Source organism: Trachypithecus francoisi, unplaced genomic scaffold (assembly GCF_009764315.1).
Source record: "Trachypithecus francoisi isolate TF-2019V2 unplaced genomic scaffold, Tfra_2.0 Contig00806, whole genome shotgun sequence".
Classification (NCBI taxonomy): domain Eukaryota; kingdom Metazoa; phylum Chordata; class Mammalia; order Primates; family Cercopithecidae; genus Trachypithecus; species Trachypithecus francoisi.
Genome location: NW_022680913.1, coordinates 27,981 through 50,178, shown reverse-complemented (window position 1 = coordinate 50,178; position 22,198 = coordinate 27,981). Strand labels below are relative to the sequence as shown.

Here is a 22,198-nt window from a genome sequence, read left to right as displayed (position 1 = left end):
ACCCTTTACTATTCCATTTCTCTTGTTTTTATTGTAAGGAAAGATATAAGATGACTTTGCTGGCCAGATGCGGGTGACTCACGCCTGTAATCCCAGCACTTTGGGCGGCCGAGTTACTATTTACTAGCCTTGCATCCTTGCAAAAGTTGTTTAATCTCCATCATTTTATTCTTCCACTTGTAGGGATGAAAAGGGTATTTATTTCCCTCACTCAGCTAATGTGAGAATTGAATAAAAATATGATGTATGGAAAGCTCTTGGTACAATCTGAGTGCAAAGCAAAATGCTCAAAAATTGCTCAAGAAATTTTAGTCATTTTATTGCAGCATGGTGAGTATCCCATCCCTAGAAACACTAAGGTACATAAGGATTGAGTGCCTGTAGTAACTGTGGTAGGGTGTGAATTAATGCAGAACTTTATCTGTATAGTTGCACTTTGAAGTCCATTCTGAATCTTAGATGCTACATTTATATAAATATAAAGCATAATAACTATCTGAATGTAGAATTATATGTTTAAATTACATATTACATCAACTGGTGTAATTCATAGATTTTCCCTAGGGTTCTGTTTCCTGAACATTCTGTAACATATTAGTTAGCAAAGTCTTTTTTTTTTTTTTGAAATTGAGTCTCACTCTATTGACCAGACTGGAGTGCAGTGGTGTGCTCCTGACTCACTGCAACCTCTGCCTCCTGGGAATCAAGCAATTCTCGTGCCTCAGCCTCCCGAGTAGCTGGGATTACAGGCATGCACCACCGTGCCCAGCTGATTTTTGTATTTTTTAAAGTAGAGACGAGGTTTCACCATGTTGGCCAGGCTGGTCTCGAACTCCTGACCTCAAGTGATCTGCCTACCTCGGTCTCCCAAAGGGCTGGGATTATAGGCATCACCCACCGTGTCCTGCCAGCAAAGTCTTCTTATATATTCCCGTATGATAAAACAACAGAAGTGGAATAGTAAAGGGCCATAGCCTCAATCAAATGAGGAAGTCCTAATGGGAACCAGGAAAGAGGGATTGAACACTCTTCACATAAAATATTAATTATTTTGATACAGAGTAGTTCTGTCGAGAGCTGACTTTGAGTCCTTGATCAATCTCTCAGCCCCCTGAATACTCTGATTGCACAGTTGACCTTATCACATTGTTAGGGTAAGTGCTATACAAAGGCACCTTCAGACCCTCCATTGCACATAGGTGGCCCCTGCAAGCCCCTTGCCTGTGTGTGTTCTGGAGGTGCCACTAAACTTGGGGGCAGCATCAGGAGACACACTTGAAAAAACCCTTTTTACTCAGATTAAATTATTAACTAACTTTCAATTTCCTTAACTTATTAGAGACATCTCTACCTGTGAATAGGTATAGATTAAGCTCTCTAGTCAACAGTTGTCATTCTGTCATATCATCAGATACCCGGGGCTGCTGCTCCTTGAAGCGTCCACAGAATCACAGCATTTTCCAGTATTGAAAGACCTGAAAGATCGCAGTGCCTTCATGTCAACTGTGAGACATGAAGTAATTTTCCCAAACCTACAACATTAAGATATGGTGCAATAAGGACCAGATTAAAAGTCTCCTGATTTGCAACCATGTTCCCTCCATCTCCTTTACTCCTAAACACACTCACACACTCACTCCTGCAAATACTTCTGTTGTCAAGTGGGAAATGAATGCTCTTACAAGGCTCAAACTTGTGAACACATCACTGACCAGCACAGAGCTGGCTAAAAATAGCGCCCCAGTTAAAGTGTTTTACACACAACTGCTTCAAATCTTTCAGGTACTAAATTAAAACAATCCTTTAAAGAAGGAAATTGTTTCAGAAGAGGACCTTCATACAGCATCTCTGACCAGCGACTGATGATGCTATTGAACTCAGATGCTGATTGGTTCTCCAACACGAGATTACCCAATCCAGGAGCAAGGAAATCAGTAAGTTCCTCCCTATAATTTGGAATATGGGTAGAAGGGGGTCATAGTTCTCCCTGAGTGAGACTTGTCTGCTCCTCTGGCCCCTGGTCCTGTCCTGTTCTCCAGCATGGTGTGTCTAAAGCTCCCTGGAGGGTCCTGCATGGCAGCTCTGATAGTGACACTGATGGTGCTGAGCTCCCCACTGGCTTTGGCTGGGGACACCCGACATAAGTGCACATTGTGGGTTCTGAGCTACTATGGGGTGGGGAAAATAGGGAGTTTTGTTAACATTGTCCCAGACCATGTCCCTTAAGAAACTGTGATGTTTTCTTCAGAGATTGCCCATCTTTATCATTGGATCCCAAATATTTCCACCACAAAAGGAGCTTGGCTACTTGCCATCTCCATGAGACTGTGTAAGGGGCCTCCATACAGGCCATTTCTTCTCACATCTCCACCAATATAACCTTCGCATCACATGTCCTCAGGGTCCTTAGAGGATTTAAAAATAAAGATGCTAAAATAAATTCCCCATACAGCACTTCCCTTTATTATGTTGACCTGTCAGACAAAAGGAGGTTTTTCCTGAAATTTTTGTGGGAGTCAGGGAATTCAAAGTGTCTCTCCTAGACAATCCTGTGTTATGCCTTTGACAGAACCTGTGATATTGGCCCCTCTTCCTCATATGTGAGGATGGACCCATTGGCCTCCCCATTATCTCCTTTCTTGTTTTTCTGAACTCCAATGTTCATAAAGCCTGTATCCCTGTAATGTGTGCAAGGTCTCTGACAGAAGTTATGCTTAGTGCTCTTTCTTTCTTATGGGGAAAAATCCTTGGAGCTGAAGCTGAGATCTTTAGTACTTTGAGTCATCCTACAGTTAAAGAGCATCTATGAGGTATTCTTTGATGCCTAAAGAACTTAAGGCATCCTCTAAAAACCTGGCCCAGGTTAGAGTTTATTATGAATCTTTTTTAACCTTTCTATACTATTTTCTCCTACATCTCCTACATGCTCTGACTAGACATGACAGGAAGAGATTCAACTAACATAAGGCAAATTATATGAAATTCAATTTTGGTAAGTCAAAAATTGTCAAATATCAGAAATTTGATAAGGTTCAAACTATATGCTCTGTGTGGGGTTAAGGAGAGAATGTGGACATTGTTCACATCTCATAGGGCTGAAAGTTAATGATCAAGTCTTGGGAACTCATTGTCTTACTGGTGTCTTGTCCTAAATTTCATAGGTTGACCCATCATGCCCTCAGCTTTCCTTAATTAGCCATGTCTGCTTACCTCTCCCTCCAGTTTCTTTCTATTTTTCCCCAGCTATGTTGTCATCATATCCAGATATCCCTAAAGCTTGCACAGACCCTTAGCACTAGGAGATCCAATGAAAGAGAGATTTTTTTTTGGGGGGGTGGGGGGTTGGGGGGGAAGCCTGTCACCCAGGCTGTAATGCAGTGATCCAATCTAGGCTCACTGCAACCCCTGCCTCCAACACTCGAGCGATCCTTCCTCCTCAGCCTCCAGAGTAACAGAGACTACAAGCCCAACTAATTTTGTGGAGATGAGATTTTTGCTGTTTTGCCCAGGGTGGTCTTAAACTCCTGGACTCAAGCAATCCTCCTGCCTTGCCCCCATGACGTGCTAGGATTATAGGCGTGAGCTGCCACGCCCAGGCCCGGTGAATTCATTGCCCAAGCAATGAATCTTAATTTAAAAATTTCCTTTTTCTTAAATCACTGTTTCTTTATCTGTGAATTCTTCTTCCAACTGGAAGGATGGGAAAGAAGAAGTTTGCCTGTATTTCTCACGGGAGGAAAAGGGGTCTAGTGTGACATCAAAATGAAAGAGTGCTGGAGCTTGAGCCCCTTCTGGCTTTCCAGGATCCACACAGTGATCAGTTCCCGTAGCCTGGTTTATTCATGGAAACCACACTTATTTTTCTCAGCAGCTACTGTGTACTGGGCTCCCTTCTAGGTTCAAATCATTCTATTTGAGTGAAATAGAAAGGGTCCCTACTCTCATGGAAGTCACACAACAGCAGAGGAAATAGACATTAACGCAATAAGCATTTAACAAACAAGAAAATTTCAGAGAGTCACAGTGCACTGAAGAAAAGACATCAGGTTTGTAGAAAAGAGAGACATGGATTCACCCAACTTTAGTTCATATATGTAGAGAGCTCTACTTGAGAAAGTGACATCCAGTTGAGACAACAAAATAAGTAGACAGTCATGTGAAGATCTAAGGGCGAAAGTTCCAGGGAGACAGAATTGCAAGGGAAGCCTGGTGTGGGAAATTATGTGCGGGGACAGAAAGAAGGCAAGAGGGACTGAAGTGAGCAAGCAAGGAAACGCAGTGGCAGAAGATGACGTAGGATGCAGAGAGGAAGTCAGGAATCTCATCATATTAGGCTCTGATGTCCATGGTAAGAAATTGAATTTTATTTTATTTAGTTAATTTATATATTTAATCTTATTTGTTTTTGAGAGGGAGGTTCATTCTTGTTGCCCAGGCTGGAGTGCAATGGCATGGTCTCAGCTCACTGCAACCTCTGCCTCCCGGGTTCAAGTGATTCTCCTGCCTCAGTCTCCCAAGTAGCTGGGATTACAGGTACCCACCACCATGCCCAGCTAATTTTTTTTTTTTTTTTTTGTATTTTTAGTAGAGACAGAGTTTCATCATGTTGGCCAGGCTGGTCTTCAACTCCCGACCTCAGGTAATCTGCCCATCTGAGACTCCCAAAGTGCCTGGATTACAGGCGTGAGCCACTGTGCATGGCCTCAATTTTATTTAAATAGATATGGGAAGTTCCTGGATGGTTACAAGGAGAGTCAATTTATATTCTTTTTTTTTCTTTTTTTTTTTTTTTTTTCTTTTCTTTTTTTTTTTTTTGAGATGTAGTCTTGCTCTGTCACCAGGCTGGAGTGCAGTGGCACAATCTCGGCTCACTGCAACTTCTGCCTTCTGGGTTCAAGTGATTCTCCTGCCTCAGCCTCCCAAGTAGCTGGGATTACAGGAGTGCACCACCACGCCCAGGTAATTTTGTATTTTTAGTAGAGACAGGGTTTCATCATGTTGGGCAAGATGGTCTTGATCTCTTGACCTCATGATCTGCCTGCTCAGCCTCCCAATGTGCTGGGATTACAGGCATGAGCCACTGTGCCCGGCCTATATTGAATTTTTAAAACTAATTCTAGCTACTCTGTGGGGATTGGATTGTTGGGGTTGACAAGTGGTTAGGAAGACTATTTAGGAGCACAGCAGGGAATCCTCAGGGAAAACAGGCTTGTGGCTTCATGGAGTTCACTAGTGATAAAGACAGTGAAAAAGATAAAGTGGATTTTGCTTACCTTGTTAATGGGTACTGTAAAAGGGGTAGAAAAATCAAGCTTAGTCCTAAGGATTTTATTTTGACAAATTAGTGGGTGGTGGTATTGTTTATTGAGATAGGGAAAACTGTGAGAGGAAATGATTTGAAGTAGGTGGTTGGAAATAAAAGTTTTGTTTAAGTTTCAGATAATTTATTGACATTTGTGTGGAGCAATCAGAAGGTCAATGGCATTTAAGAGACTTATGGTGGGCCGGGCACGGTGGCTCACGGCTGAAATCCCAGCACTTTGGGAGGCCGAAGTGGGAGTATCACAAGGTCAGGAGATCAAGACCATCCTGGCCAACACGGCAAAACTCCGTCTTTACTAAAAATACAAAAAATTAGCCGGGAGTGGTGGCAGGAGCCTGTAGTCCCAGCTACTTGGGAGGCTGAGGCAGGAGAATGGCGTGAACCTCAGAGATGGAGCTTGCATTGAGCCAAGATTGCACCACTGCACTCCAGCCTGGGTGACAGAGCAAGACTACATCTCAAAAAAAAAAAAGGAGACTCATGGTGAGGCCAGGGTTGGAGGTATTTATGTTGGCGGCATCAATACGTGTTCTATGTTAAATTCCAGGGAGTGGAAGAGGTACATAGGGAGATAGGTTGTCTGGAGAAAAAAGAAAAGGGCACAGGCCAGCAAAGGGGACTGAGAAAGACCCAGGGATGTTGGAAAATAAAACAAGATTACATCATATGTGTAAGTCAAGGAAAACAGACTTTTTTCCAAGGAGACGAGAGAGACCAATTGTGATGAGTACCACTAAGAGGAGGGGGAAGTGAGAATGTGAGAGAGGAGAAACTGCTAGGATTGGTGGAGTTGATATTTGCACTCAGTGGAGTATCCAGGTAGGAAAATGGATTAGACCCTTTGAAGAGCGAGTAGAAGTGAGGATGAGGTTAAGGTTGACTGTTTTGAGTAGTGAGCTTCAGGAAGGACTGTGCTCTGGGTTTAGGGAGCCAGCTGGATTGAAATGAAAAGGCTAAAGAGGCTGAAGAGAAGCAGGAGGACCTGTGAAGCAGAGATGCTCAGTCATGATTAGCAGGGAAATACTAGAGGGTCCCTGTGTGCAGTGGTGACTGCTCATGCAAAAGGTCACACAGCCAATATTTCACACAGCCGATATTTATTAGTGACTTTGAATATACCGGTTACTACTCCAGGTCACGAGAATGGAGTAATGAATAAAATGAATCCAGTCGCCATCAGTATATGCCATGTAGCATTTTGCAGTGACTGTGTACCAGGCCTATGAATTTCAGTATTCAATTTCAATAAGGATCCTGTTGTATCTGTGGTATTTAAAAACATATACATCTCTGGAATCTAAAATTGAAAGGTTATAAGGAAAACCTAGTATCACAAATTTGGTGCTAGAAATCAGATTACAGTTTAAATCTGAGCATGTAGAGTGTCCATTTCTTCTATGTCAGCAGATGCCTTTTGTGTGAGATTTGTTCAGGTATACTGCTTTATTAGACATAAACCAGTGTTCCTGCCCTATGTTTTCAGAATGACAATTCTTTATGAAACTAATAGAAGAATGGAAGACAATTGCAAAATCATAATGAAGATAGTAATTGCTTTAGAATCATGGAATGGAAAAAATAATGTGAGCTCCAGTTATAGGGATCAGAAAATTAAAATGGGAATACATGTGAGTGTTTATATGTGATCACTGCTAAGAAGACTCATTATTAAATTTCATACTTACAAACAATCCTGTGAGGATTATTATAAAATACATTTGATAGATTACAAATAGGCTTATGGTTGGCAAAAATTGACCCATTTAAAAGAGGTCATATTTCAATTCATATTTTCAGATTCTAGAATATGAGAGTTTTTCTGTCATTAGTGAGTAGTGATTTGATTGTGTCTGAATTATTGACAAAATTTCTAATATTCATATGTACCAGGTTCTTTCTTAGAGTGGAGGCAGAGATGCAAGGGCTTCTAGTTCCAATGTATAGGAGGAACTTTCATTCATTTTGCATTTATCATTTTAAAAGTTCTATATGTCTATCATAGGCATGTGTTGAAGAACACGAGTAAGTATTAAATCATTCCTTCTTCTGAGGGTTGGCTAGCAAGTTGGGCTAGGGTTGTCAGATAACATACAGGTTCCTAGTTAAATCAGAATTTCAGATACACAACCATAATTTATTGGAAATCCAGATGTAGCTGGGCATCCTCTGGTTTTATTTGCCCAATCTGTCAACCCTAGGTGGGACACATGGACATGGATTACAGTGCTAACCATGCAAGCCACAGTGACAGTGACTTGACAAATGTTTATTTTTTAAAGTTCTCTCTGTAAAGAAAGTGCATAGATAATTTAGGGATAAAAAGATAGACATCATTTGATCCAGGGTGCACACCTCTCTGCATCATTTCTAAAGGGCAAAGGGAGCTTTGTGAAGGTCTCTACACACAGTCTGGGGACATGCTTATGTTTTGTAAACCGTCAGTATGAGAATGTCATTTTCTTGGTTTCTCCCTTTCTGAGGGGACTTGACTACAAAACCAAGAGTTCTACCTCTGGCCAAGGCTGTTATTTGATGTCTGCTACTATTGTTGGGAGTAGGAGACTGAAAGACATGAGTAAGTTGGGACATTAAATGGGAACAAAATAGCTGTGGTTGTGATTCACTACCACATGTAATTAGTGGACCAGTGGCACAGAAATTAAGAAAGAAGACGATATGAAAGATAAATGATATGATTTGGTGATGGTTGGTAATGCAAGGAAATCAGTAAAACTTGGTTCTCAACAAGTTCATTTTCTGGAAAGATAGCACTGTATTGGGACCAGAATTCTATGAAACATTTGTTTTATATAGGACCAAGATATTCACAGATATTTTTCAATGTAATTCTCAGCTGCTCCATAACTACTAGTGGCTGGTTCAACACAGATTTTTTCAGATGGTTCACACCCGTGGTGCTTACCCAGGGATAGTTCACCACCCCTGCCCCCCCTCCCATCACCCTTGGGGAACCTGTGGCAATGTTTGAGCAATTTTTGGTTGTCACAACAGGGGTTTCTTCTGATATTTAATGAGTAGAAGACAGGGGCACTGCTAGAGAACCTACAATGTTCAGAACAGCCTCCGTCACCAATAAAGAATTATCTGGTCCAAAATGTCCGTAGTGCTGAGGCTGAGAGCACTGATTCACACTGTGCTCTTTCTGAAAATTCTAGACTCACATCTTTTATACCCTCAGCATCCAATTCAGTTTTTTATGGTTTATTTTTGCTTGTTCCATTATACAAAACTAGACAGTTGCATAAATTCAACCACTTTCTTGTTGAATCCATTTAGTCAATGCAAGTTTAATAGCTTCATATTTATTTTTTGCCTTATGCAATATTTTTCAACATTTTCATGAGTTGTTGATCAGCACTATCTCTATTAACTTTCAACAACTTGCCCTTATAAGTCACTCTGCAATTATTTTTCACTAACATGCCTGAGGGTTCTGTAGTGATTCTACATTTGATGTGATTCACAATGTAAAATGCTTTTATTTATTCATTTCACTTTTATCCAGAGGATTATTTTTCAGTTATTTTTGTCGGTTTTACATTTCAATCAAACATAAAGACAAAAACATCAAAAATATATAGTGTTTTACATATGTGTATATTTACACACATATATGTATGTATGTTTACATGTATTGAAACTGCAGAAGCTCATGTCACCAATAAGAGCTCTGAGACACTTTTGACCGCTTACTCTATCAGATGAAATTTGCCAAATGAGTTTTATGAACAAATTTCTTTTACCGAATATCTGAGCCTTGTGGATTTAGAAATGCAAAGGAAGGTTTGCGGACATTACGGGCATCATGGTTTTATTTTCCTTAAAATTCTTTGATACTTTCGTATTGTCTTTAGTATAAATCTCAAATCCTAACACCACCCAAGAGGCTTTTCAATGCCTGGTGTTTGTGATGTCTCCAGTCTAATCTTTTACCCTCCTCCCCTTCAGCCTCTCCGCTTTAGTGAACTTTGTTCTAGTTCTTGAAGAAGTTCATCAATTCAAGCTTTTGTACATGAGATTTCCTAAACCTGAAGTGTATCTCCCCCATTTTGTCCAAACAAACACACAGGCTCCACTCCGCCCCCTGGCTCACACCTGCTTAACCTGTCAAGTCCCATCTGAACTGTCACTCTTCAGAGGGCCCTTCTCTGGCACCCTCATGTAATTGAGGTCATCCTATTATTCTCTGTTCTAGAACTCCACACTTTCGACATTTCTCATTCCTGTCTAAGCTCTTGTGTGTTTGGTTTTTGGTCATCACTTTCACTGCTCTTAAGCTCCCCAGCGGAGTGGAGAGGTCTGTTTTCCCTCATTTGGATTCCTAGAGGCAGCTCAGGCCAGGCACAAGGTCATCACTAAGGAAGTGTTCACAGGGTGAATGCAGTGGGTGTTAAGGAACGGGTAAAGCCTGTGGGATGAAGGAAGGAGCAGAGAGTGTCTTTGGGATGGAGGCTCCCAGAAGGAGGCGGCGAGGGCTGAGGTGCTGGGCGGATCCTCCTCCAGCTCCTGCTTGGAGGTCTCCAGAACAGGCTGGAGGCAGGGAGGGGATCCCAAAAGCCTGGGGATCAGAGGGGGTTTTCCTGCTTGGTCCCCCTGGTCTCTGTCCGCCTCAGGAAGACGGAGGATGAGCCCCTGGGCTGCGCGTGGTCGGTTTGTGGTTGGGATCAGTCAAGGTTCCCAGTGCTGGCACCCCGCCCAGGTAGTCCCGGATGGCGGCGTCTCTGTCAGTGTCTTCACCGGAGGCCGCCCCTGTGACCGGATCGTTCCTGTCCCCACAGCACGTTTCTTGAAGCAGGATAAGTTTGAGTGTCATTTCTTCAACGGGACGGAGCGGGTGCGGTACCTGCACAGAGATATCCATAACCAAGAGGAGGACTTGCGCTACGACAGCGACGTGGGGGAGTACCGGGCGGTGACGGAGCTGGGGCGGCCTGACGCCGAGTACTGGAACAGCCAGAAGGACTTCCTGGAGCAGAGGCGGGCCGAGGTGGACACCGTGTGCAGACACAACTACGGGGTTGGTGAGAGCTTCACAGTGCAGCGGCGAGGTGAGCGCGGCGGGGGCGGGGCCTGGGTCCCTGTGAGCTGGGAATCTGAGTGTGTGTGTGTGTGTGTGTGTGTGTGTGTGTGAGAGAGAGAGAGAGGAGAGAGAGAGGAGAGAGAGAGAGCGAGAGCGAGAGCGAGAGAGAGAGAGAGAGAGAGAGCGCGCGCACCATCTGTGAGCATTTAGAATCCTCTCTATCCTGACCAAGGAGTTCTGAGGGCGCAGGCGTGTGTGTAGAGTGTGGATTTGTCTGTGTGTCTGTTGTGGGAGACGAAGCAGGAGGGGGATTCTTCTTATTCTTGGAGGCTCTGTGGGGAGGTGACAAGGGAGGTGGGTGCAGGGGTCTGGAGAGAGAGGAGACCTTGATTGTCCTGGGTCTTCAGAGATGCAGGGAAGGGAAATGTAAGGGGTGTGTGGTTGGGGTGAAGTTTAGGGGAGGAGAGCTGAGGGGTATGGAAGGTTTGGGATAATGTGAGGAGGCCAGTTCCAGACTGTCCCTGGCACACACCCTTCACGTAATCTCTGAAATAAAAGTGTGTGCTGTTCGTTTGCAAAAGCATTAGATAATTTCTAGAGGAATTGAGGAGACCTCTGAGGCACCTTGAAGCTTCTTTAGGTCTAAAGTTCTTGCTAGTTTTTTTGGTTTTTTTGTTTGTTTGTTTGTTTTTTAGTGTATATATTTTTATATAGTAGAAATGACTGTGAAACTAACTTCTTGAATTAAAGTTTTAACACAGTTACTCTTTTGTTATAATGCTAATAGTTTTCTAGTGGTTACATATTACTCTTTTACATGTAGTAGTTGTGACACAACTCACCTCACTTTCCCCTTTGTTGACCTTTATTACAACATTCACCAAAAGCCGAAAATGTATGTTTCTGGTTAATTTTTAATTTATATTTTTTATTTGTAATTCCTTTGAATTATTTTGACCTATTTATTGGCCAGTTACAATTACTGCTCTAAGAATTCCCTATCGTATTAGGCAGGTAATGGACAATGATCTACTGTCTAATATCTCGAGGGTTTAGTATTTTTCTCAGTGACTTTGTGGGTTCTTTGTACTGTAAGATTATTAACACTTTCTTGATATTTGATTCAGCATTTGCTCCAGTTTGTGGTATGTTGATTTTGAAAATTTTTTCCATGTTAAGAATTTGAACATTTTTATTTAATAAAATATATTGCAAAATTTTGATTAATGATTTACAATCCATCTTAAATCTACCATTTTGTGGTACTGTTGTCTCTAGGTTTCTCCTTACTTCTAAAAAAATTGCATTTATTGAGAGTCTGCTAGTGTCAGGGATTTTCCTGGGCATAAGCACCCCAAGTAACGAGTCCCAGATCCTGCCTTAATCCAAATGTCATTCGGGAAAGAAAAATTATTTTACAATGATAGGCCTAATAATAAATATGCTGTGTTGCACGGGAGATGCACTGATCAGCTCAATGTAAATATAAGAACTTTCAAAACTAAAATGACTTTCCTTAATCCTTCTCTCTGCTTTAGGATTCATGCTTTCCTGGGAACTTAAAGATCTGGAGAACCATTTCTGTCTGTCCTGTCTTCCCAGGGGCAGAATAATTTCTGTGGTATTGTAAGGTGTGAGTGCATGGCAGTAGTATTCCTAAACATTCATACTGGGTCTCCTCGTGTACCCTACTCAGTCCGTTTGTCTTTTCACATTGTTTTAAATCATATTTTTCTCTCAAGCTGTACAAGGATGATAAATAGGTGCCAAGTGGAGCACCCAAGTGTGATGAGCCCTCTCACAGTGGAATGGAGTGAGAAGTTTCTGACCTCATAAATTGAAGGCTATCCTTAGTCATTGTTTTATACATTTTACGTGCATTAATCCTCATATAACCCCAGAAGGTAAATTAGTATAATTGTCCTTCATTGTAGGTGACAAAGTTGAGACACAGAAGAATCGAAAAACTCTTCCAGGATCAACCAGTAAAAGGCAGCCCTTGGATTTGAACCAGGCAACCTGGCTCAGATATCAGTTTTAATTACTATACTCTTTACTTTCAAAGATTTGTAAACAGTTTGACAATGCATGCCAATTTCAAGCTATGAAGAAACAAATATAATTTTTCACAACATCTCTCAAATCTAATAGGTCCTCACTATCAAGATTAAATTCCAGGCTGACACTGTAAGGCCACATGGCCAGCTATACTGGAGGTCTGGTCAAGGCCAGAGCCTGGGTTTACAGAGAAGTAGAAAAATAGCCAAACAAGGAGACACTCTGTCTTCCTGACTCATTCCCACTATGTTTTTTTCTCCTAGTCCAACCTAAGGTGACTGTGTATCCTTCAAAGACCCAGCCCCTGCAGCACCACAACCTCCTGGTCTGCTCTGTGAACGGTTTCTATCCAGGCAGTATTGAAGTCAGGTGGTTCCGGAACGGTCAGGAAGAGAAGGCTGGGGTGGTGTCCACAGGCCTGATCCACAATGGAGACTGGACCTTCCAGACCCTGGTGATGCTGGAAACAGTTCCTCGGAGTGGAGAGGTTTACACCTGCCAAGTGGAGCACCCAAGCGTGATGAGCCCTCTCACAGTGGAATGGAGTGAGCAGCTTTCTGACTTCATAAATTTCTCACCCACCAAGAAGGGGACTGTACTAATCCCTGGCTGTCAGGTTTCTCCTCTCCCACATCCTATTTTCATTTGCTCCATGTTCTCATCTCCATTAGCACAGGTCACTGGGGGTAGCCCTGTAGGTGTTTCTAGAAACACCTGTACCTCCTGGAGAAGCAGTCTAGCCTGCCAGGCAGTAGAGGCTGTCCCTCTTTTGAACCTCCCCGCGATGTCACAGGTCAGGGTCACCCGCTCTCCCCAGGCTCCAGGCCCTGCCTCTGGGTCTGAGACTGAGTTTCTGGTGCTGTTGCTCTGAGTTTATTGGTTGTGATCTGGGAAGAGGAGAAGTATAGGGCCCTACCTGACATAAGGGAAGTCTGATCTCAGCTCTGCCTTTTATTAACTCTGTCACTCTAGACAAACTACTTAGCCTCATTGAGTCTCAGGCTTTCTGTGGATCAGATGTTGAACTTGTGCCTTATATCAAGGCTGTAATATTTGAATGAGTTTGATGTCTGAACCCTGTAACTGTTCAGTGTGATTTGAAATCCTACTTTTCTCCAGAAATGGCTGGTTATTTTAGTTCTTGTAGGGCAGCATTCTTCCCCATTTTCAAAGCTCTGAATCTTAGGGTCTCAATTAAAGAGGTTCAATTTGGAATAAACATCACTAAAGCTGGCTTCCTCTCTCAGGAGCACAGTCTGAATCCACACAGAGCAAGATGCTGAGTGGAGTCGGGGGCTTTGTGCTGGGCCTGCTCTTCCTTGGGGCTGGACTGTTCATCTACTTCAGGAATCAGAAAGGTGAGGAGCCTTTGGGAGCTAAGTCTCTCCACAGGCTTTTCTGGAGGAGGAAATAAGGTTTTGCTGAGGTTAGTTCTCAGTATATGAGTGGCCCTGGATAAAGCCTTTCTTTCCACAAATGACCTCCAATGTCCTGATAATCCAGAAATCATCAGTGCATGGTTACTATGTCAAAGCATACTAGCTTGTGGCCTGCAGAGGCAAGAGGAAGGTTAACTAGTTAAGGGTCCTTTGGTTTGAGATCCTGGAGCAAATTAGGAGGAGCCACTAGGGCTAAAGTGATTACATTGGATCCTGTGACAGACATGTCACGCTTCATGGGTCACATGGTCTGTTTCCGCTCCTCTCTGCCCTGGTTGGTGTGGGTTGTGGTGTTAGAGAATCTCAGCTGGGAGATCTGGGACTGGGACATTGTGATGGAGGACAGATTTGCTTCCATATCTTTTAAGTGTGTACCTTTTTCTCTTTTTCCCAGGACACGCTGGACTTCAACCAACAGGTAATACCTTTTAATCCTCTTTTAGAAATAGATTCGGTTTCCTAAAATGATGCTGGAGGTGATAAGCCATGGGACAGAAATAGTAGGAAAGACTTTGGATCTAAATTCCTGATCAGGCAATTTACACAAAACTCCTCCTCTCCGCTTAGAAAAGGCCTGTGCTCTGCAGGAGTATTGGCTTAGGGAGACTTAGGAACTTGTTTTTCTTCTTCCTGCAGTGCTCTCATCTGAGTCCTTCAAAGTGGGGAAAAGAAGCTGTTAGTAGAGCCAGGTCTGAAAACAACACTTTCCTCTGTCTCTGCAGGACTCCTGAGCTGAAGTACCGATGACCACATTCAAGGAAAACCTTCTACCCCAGCTTTGCAGGATGGAAAGCTTTCCCGCTTGGCTCTTATTCTTCCACAAGGGAGAGCTTTCTCAGGACCTGGTTGCTACTGGTTCAGCAACTGCAGAAAATGTCCCCCCTGAGAAAATGTCCTCCTCAGCTCCTGCCCTTGGCCTGAAGTCCCAACATTGATGGCAGTGCCTCATCTTCAACTGTTGTGCTCCCCTTTACCTAACCCTATGGCCTCCTGTGCATCTGTACTCCCCTGTGTGCCACAAATGTATTACATTATTAAATTTTCTGAAACCTGGAGTTAAAAATCATCTGTTCCACATGGCTCCAAAGACAAAAAATAAAAAGAAATGAAAAAGGGAAGATTATTTCTCAATAGCATAATGGTTTTTATCTATATTTCATAAGTACATGAGTAATGCATATATTAAATAGCTTGATTTAGTCATTCCACACTATAGGCATATATCAAAACTGCATGCTCTACAACATAAATATACTATACAATTTTCACTTGTCAATAAAAGTAATCCTAACGTTGAAAAAGGCAGTGCATAAAAATTGAGAACAGACTATAACAACTGAAACAACTTGGCCAATATGAGATAGGAAGCCAGCCAGCAAGTCAATCAGAATTCTTTCTTAACCCATTCTACAATACCGTGTATCCATAACTAAATTAGCATATAATGTTTCATTCCAGACTTCAATAATACAATATTATCAAAGGATTTGTATGGATTTCAGAGAACACAAATTTAGAAGATGGAGGTTCTCCATTGTGTTCTATCTGAGAGTAAGTATCAAATATGTCAATCTAAAAGTACATAATCATTCCAAAGTTTATTTCAAAGTAATAATCATTTGAGCATAATTTCTCTACTGTCAGAGACAACTGTTATTTTATTTTCAATCAAATTCAATGTATATTTTATGCATATTTTGTTTTTAGCTATATTACATGTTACTTGTACATGCATAGCAGGTATGTACAAGTGCATAGAAATCCTGTAGACTATAAATCCTATAGGTATATAATAAGCTGACAATTATGTCTGGTCTGTTTGATCCCAGAGTTGCAATAAATAGGCTTCTTCCCTAAGTTGAGGAAATGATTTGTCTCATTTTCTATGAGACTGTGGGTGTGGAATTCTAAGGTAGAATGAAAATCTGTGGGATGAATATTTATTTTATTTTATTTTATTTTGTTTTTATTATTATTTTGAGACGTAGTCTCCGTCTTATCCTCCAGGCTGGAGTGTAGTGGCGTGATCTCGGCTCATTGCAACCTCCACCTCCCAGGTTCAAGAGATTCTCCTGCCTCAGCCTCCCTAGTAGCTGGCATTACAGGTGCCTGCCACCACGCCTGGCTAATTTTTGTATTTTTAGTAGAGATGGGTTTCACCATGTTGGCCAGGCTGGTCTCAAATTCCTGACTTCAGGTGATCCACCTGCCTTGGCTTCCCGAAGTGCTGGGATTACAGGCGTGAGCCACCGCACCCAGCCAAGATGAATATTTCAATGAAGATACCTTCTGCTGCTAAGAGCAGGAAATCACATCTAGTGGGCTTTTTTTTTTTCAATTTTTTTTTATTATACTTTAAGTTCTAGGGTACATGTGCACAACATGCAGGTTTGTTAATACATAGGCTTTTTTTTTTTTTTAAACCCATTACCTCACATAGCCGATAGATCCAAGGCTGATTGTCTCCAGGGTTGCTCAACTCAGCTGGCCAGTAGCATCACCAGCGATCCTGGAACTTCATAGCTCATCTCTCTAACACACAGCACGTCAGCTTTCCTGCGATGGTCAGAGGACACTGCAGCAGCTTTAGGTCTCTTATTCTTTCACAGCAACTCCCAAGGCAGAAAAAGGATACTACTTTTTTCTGTGTGCCTTTATAAGGAGCAAATAAACTGTTTCCAGAATGTTCCCAGTACCCACTTTCTCACACATTGGAATGACCTGGGATCACACGGGCTCAGACAAGCCAGGATTCAATGGTAGAGTGGGCCTGATGCACATGGAAGAAAAGGAGCAAAATCACACATTTTAAAAGTAAAGAAATGGTGGATAGAGTAGGAGAGATTGATTTCAGGGTAGGGAAATGACAGATTGTGGTACCATTAGGTTGTTAGTATTTGTAGTTAAATTCCACATTAAGACCTATAGGCATCCTCGATTCAGGGTTTTGGGTCGTTTTATAATTATATATATATATGAAATATATATGTATATATATATGAAATACATATGTTTAATATATGAAATACATATGTATGAAATACATGTATAGAGAGAGAGAGAGAAAGAGAGAGTATGAAATGTCAGCCATTAATCTATTACAATAAAAAAAAAAGCAAGCAAAAAGGATTGTTTTTAGAACTCAAGTATGCTGACGTGTTATTTTATGAGATAAATACATTTTCCAGGGAAATTTTGAAAAAAAGGAGAGTAAGGAATGACTAGCTCTGTAAGATGGTTAAAACATACTATACATTTATTTTTAAAAATGCGTTTTTTCTTTTTTTTTTTCTGCGATGGAGTCTCTCTCTCGTCACCAGGCTGGAGTGCAGTGGCCCAATCTCGGCTCACTGCAACCTCTGCCTCCCAGGTTCAAGTAATTCTCCTGCCTCACGCTCCCGAGTAGTGGGACTACAGGTGCGCACCACCACGTCCAGCTAAGTTTGTTGTTTTTAGTAGAGACGAGGTTCACCATACTGGCCAGAATGGTCTCAATCTCCTGACCTCGTGATCAAACCGCCTCAGCCTCTCAAAGGGCTGGGATTACAGGTGTAAGCCACCACACCTGGCCTAAAAATGCATTATTACTGATTCTCTTTTTCATTAAATATGCTAGTAAAACAGAGTCTAGAACTAGAAACAGAAAGAGTTGATATTTAGTTTCAGTTTTTGGTAAGCTCTATTCCAAACTCATTTTTTTTCACTAAGTGGATCCTGGTTGGATAAAAATTGAAACATAAAGAGAAAATATAAAATTAACAAGACATATGTTATATCTAATACTATCATCATCATTATAATTATGTTTGAAGACAAACAGACTTTCTAAACCCTTGTGTGTTGCTGGTGGGAGTGTATGATTTTACGAATACCTGGAAATTTGGCAATTTCTTTAAAAGTTTGACATATATTTGCCACATGACCCCGCAATTTCACTCCTTGGAATCTATGTAAGAGACATAAAAACATGTCCTCACAAAGATATGTGTTCAAGTGTTCAGAATAGCCTTTGCCTTAGTTGGCCCAAACTGAAAACAATCCAAATATCCTGTAACTAGTAAATGGATAAACAAAATTCTACTACATCCGTAAAAAGCAATATCATTCAACAATAAAAGGGAACAAAAATAGGCTTATCTGGTAGGAGACATACCATGAACATGAGGGTAGTTTTCCCAAGGCAAGTTTCAACCCTTGCACTCTGGATGATGAGAGATCACTTAATGGGTGCAATGGCTGTGATTTGGGTGATGGACACTGTAGAACACTGGCTTCACCACTATGCAATCTATGCAGGTACCAAAACTACACTTGTACCTTATAAATTTACACAAATGAAAAAAGAGAAAATAAATGAAAAGAAAAACAAATGATGATACATTCTACAAAACTTGTGAACTTCAATAATGTTAACTAAGTGAGGATATCTGAACACAAAAGATTACAGTTGTGTGATTTCATTTACTTGAAATATCTAGAAGAGGTAAATTTATAGACACAAAAAGCAGATCATTGGGTGCCTAGTGCTTGGGGTATTGATGGGAATTAATTATAAACAGAGAAATTTTGGACATGACAAATGTTCTAAAACTGGATTGTTGTGATAATTGCACAAATCCATTAATTTACTAAATCATTACATTTTACATATACAAAGAGTGAATTTTGTAGTATGTAAATTATGCTTTAATAAACCTATTAAAATAATTCTTTTTTAAAATAAGACTTTGTAAGGAAGACAACATCCAAAAGACACAAATGAAAAAACATTTGAAGAAAATTACAGATTTTTTTGCATGAAGAAAATAACAAAATTAAAATAAGTATAATAAGCTCTGGAAAAATTTTGATCATATAGGGCAGACAATGGGCTAACTTTCTCAAGAAAAATTATTAGCTAATCAATAAATAAATTAATGCAAATGCCACAGAAAATTGGGCAATGGATATAGACTGACTATTGAAGAGAATATTCCAAGAGGCAATAAATATAAATATTTGTTCAAACTCACCAATGAACCGAAAAATCCAAATGCAAACAGCAATGTAATAAACTATTTCTCCCCAGTTGGGGACCAGCCTCAACACCACCCATAGGGTACCTGAAGTCCAGTGGCAACAAAGGAATGAGAAGAGACAGGTTAAGAGTTCATAAAGGTGGGAGCCAGGGGGCCAGTTGCAAACTGGAGGCTACCAAAGGCTCAGAGTTCTGGTCTCCACACTATTATTGAGTACAATCACTTAGATCTAAGAAGCAGATGTTCAGGGCGAAACAGTGAAAGGGTGGCAGTGCATCATAGGGGTATGTATAGCAATAGAGGTTTAAATGAATTTCCTTTGTGCTCAAATAGCATTAACTTATCGGAGAGTAGTAGCTAGTAGGAGCGGGCTTAACTAGGAGCCTGCACGTCTGTCCACATTCCAATGCTTCAAAGGAGGGTCTTTCTCCTTGAACACAGTGTTTACAGATAAGAGAGCGGGTCTCACTCTGAGCATGGGAACAATGGCAATTAGGAGACTTTTCTCCTCGGAGGCCTTTTGTGGCTTTCCACAACGTATTGTCCCACATTTTTATGGCCAGTTTATACAGGCACCCCACAAGTCCTTTCCCAAACACTCCCCTCTCCAAAATTGGCAGGTACAATAGTTTGTTTCAAAATCAAGGATTTAGAAGATTCTACAGGATAGGTTCTCTCATATATTAGCATTGTGAGTGAATGGCAGTGTGGTAGTATCTATCAAAACTCAAAATGCAATTGTTACATGCTTGATGAAAACAACAAAAATCCCATTCTAAACATCTGTCTTAAAGAAACAATCCTACATGAGCCCAAGGAGATATGGAATTGGTCATTTGTTGAGCCACAGTTTGGAAAACCAAAACATTTCCAAATTCTAAAAGAAAAACTGATGAATTTGTCTTGATTATAAAACTCGTGTACATCATAAAAACTATGCAGCATGTGAAGTGACAGCACACTGCAGGATGACATTTGGTGCTGTGTATGTGGCACTGTGAACATATATTGGTGTAAACCTATGAGTAGTTTGCATAATACAGTATTTCCATTCTAGGTTTTGACAGTCTCAGTAAATTTTTCCTTGTATGTCCATGATGACAAATAAAAAATGTTATCAGGAGAGAAAGAAAATTCTCAATATTTAGATAGAAGAAAGGTAAATTGTGGGATTGCCATAGAAAGCAATAATATATAGGGCTTTAAGTAAAATGTAGAACTATCAACATGGAGTGGAAAAAATCATAAACCATAATGCCAGTTAGGAGGTAGAAAATTGCAACAATTGTCATTTTACTGTAAGAACAAAAAAAATACAGACTAAACTAAATGGATAAACTGGAAAATAATCTTACTTTTAAATTGTAATGAGCCATAGATAAAATAATATAAAAATTCCAAATTCCACTTAGGTGAGCAGGGACAAGTAAGTGTCCACTCTATTCTTTGGCCCATCTACTGAATCTCAACATGGGTAGAAGATTAAGCCTGCCTGAGAAAGGGAGATTATGACGGAGTGAGGACAAAGCAGCTGAGTTGTAAATAGCCCTGTGGGCTTGTGTGATGCATGACAATCTATAGAGGCCCCCTGAAAATCTATAGAGGCCCCCTGAATAATACATATCTACTTTACCCTGCCAGCTGATTCTCTTTCCAGAACTTTTCCTGACGTCATGCCAGTGGTGTGGGAACTAGGGAGGTAGATAGAAGACAACAAACACCTCTGTTTGTGCAAACAAAGATTAGGAATCAAAATAGGAACAATGCTTTCAACCACCTTGACTTAGTTGGCATTTATAATTGACATATAGACTGACAACATTTGACAACTACAAAAAAAAAAATTTGACAACTACAGAATATTTATTTATTTACATTGCACAAAGATTATCCATGAAATAGACAAATACTATGACTATAAAACTAGTCTCAATTACTTTTACAAGAACAAAATCATACAGAGTATATTCTATGAACACAGTCTTATCAAATTACAATGAGTAAGATGGACAAAATTGCCCAAATTTTTGAATTAAATTAATACATTTCTAAATAATCTATGGCTTGTCAAAGAGGAAATCAGAAGGAAATTAGAAAATAATTCTAAATAAAATACTAAAATGAATTTTAAAAATTTTGAGATGCAACCAAGGCAGTCCTTAAAGAAAAATATTTAGTTTTAAATGCCTGTATTATAAAAGGATAAACATGTAAAAATCAAAGATCTAAACTTTTAACTTAAGAATCAAAAGAAAGCAAATTTAACTTCAAAAAAGTAGAAGAAAAAAACAAAGAGGTGAAGAAATTGATAAAATTATTTTCTTGATTTTGTTTTCTATTTGTTTATGGTAGAGCATAATTGTGTTCATTCTGAGATTGCTAAGAAGAAATACCTGAAGCTAGGTAGTTCATAAAGAAAAGAGGTTTCCTTGGCTCAGGGTTTTGCAGGCTGTACAAGAGGTGGGGTCCTGGCAATTGCTTCTGGTGATGGTCTCAGGAAGCTAACAGTCATGGCAGAAGGAAAGGGGGGAGCCCGAGTATCACATGGTTTGAGCGGGAGTACACAGAAAGTGAGGAAGAGTTGCACTCCTTTAAACAAACAAATCTCCTGTGAACTGAGTCAGAACTCACTCATTATAGCTAGAATGGCACCAAACCAATGATTAAGGATCTGCCCCCAGACCAAACAACTTCTTAGCAGACCTCGCCTCCAACATTGGAGGTTACATTTCAAAATGAGATTTGGAGGGGACAAACATCCAAACTATATTAATAACATAATTGGTTTAATGTATACTGACGTTGTATCCAGCAACATTATTTAAATTTACTTATTAAATCTATGAGCTTGTCTATTATTTTTATTTTCTAAGTACCTGATTTTGTCAATAGCAAATAATGACCAACTTACTTGGATGCAATTATTATCTCTTTTATATATTTTTCTTGCCATTTTCATTGCCCAATTCCTCTGCTACTGCAGATATGGAGACAATTTTTTTTAGTGTTTATTATTTTATATTTTTTTTAATTATTATACTTTAGGGTCTAGGGTACACGTGCACAACATGCTGGTTTGATACATAGGTATACATGTGCCACGATGGTTTGCTGCACCCATCAACTCGTCATTTACATTAGGTATTTCTCCTAATGGTGTATCTCCCCCGGCCCCCCACCACTCAACAGGCCCTGGTGTGTGATGTTCCCCACCCTGTGTCCTAGTGTTCTCATTGTTCAATTCCCACCTATAAGTGGAATATGCAGTGTTGGGTTTTCTGTCCTTGTGATAGTTTGCTGAGAATGATGGTTCCAGCTG

General features: G+C 40.6%; 1 protein-coding gene across 3 annotated transcripts; it reads left to right on the top strand.

Moving 5' to 3' along the window:
• Nucleotides 1–1,938: 1,938 nt before the first annotated feature.
• LOC117089150 (HLA class II histocompatibility antigen, DR beta 5 chain) lies at nucleotides 1,939–15,138 on the top strand. 3 transcript variants are annotated; one of them, XM_033220031.1, is made up of 6 exons: nucleotides 1,939–2,140; nucleotides 10,123–10,392; nucleotides 12,686–12,967; nucleotides 13,670–13,780; nucleotides 14,256–14,279; nucleotides 14,584–15,138. In XM_033220031.1, exons 1-6 carry the CDS (start codon nucleotides 2,041–2,043, stop codon nucleotides 14,595–14,597), a joined length of 801 nt encoding a protein of 266 aa, XP_033075922.1. In that variant the 5' UTR covers nucleotides 1,939–2,040; the 3' UTR covers nucleotides 14,598–15,138. The 3 variants fall into 3 exon arrangements, with proteins under 3 accessions (XP_033075922.1, XP_033075933.1, XP_033075944.1); XM_033220042.1 differs by having other exon boundaries at nucleotides 10,123–10,397; nucleotides 12,691–12,967; XM_033220053.1 differs by lacking the exon at nucleotides 13,670–13,780.
• Nucleotides 15,139–22,198: the final 7,060 nt, after the last annotated feature.

What these genes read in the sequence shown, in the direction of transcription:
- LOC117089150 (XM_033220031.1), top strand. Translation starts at nt 2,041, where the DNA reads ATGGTGTGTCTAAAGCTCCCTGGAGGGTCCTGCATGGCAGCTCTGATA. An exon ending in TTTGGCTGGGGACACCCGAC is followed by an intron (nt 2,141 to 10,122) that starts ATAAGTGCACAT and finishes CTGTCCCCACAG; the next exon opens with CACGTTTCTTGAAGCAGGAT. An exon ending in CTACTTCAGGAATCAGAAAG is followed by an intron (nt 13,781 to 14,255) that starts GTGAGGAGCCTT and finishes TCTTTTTCCCAG; the next exon opens with GACACGCTGGACTTCAACCA.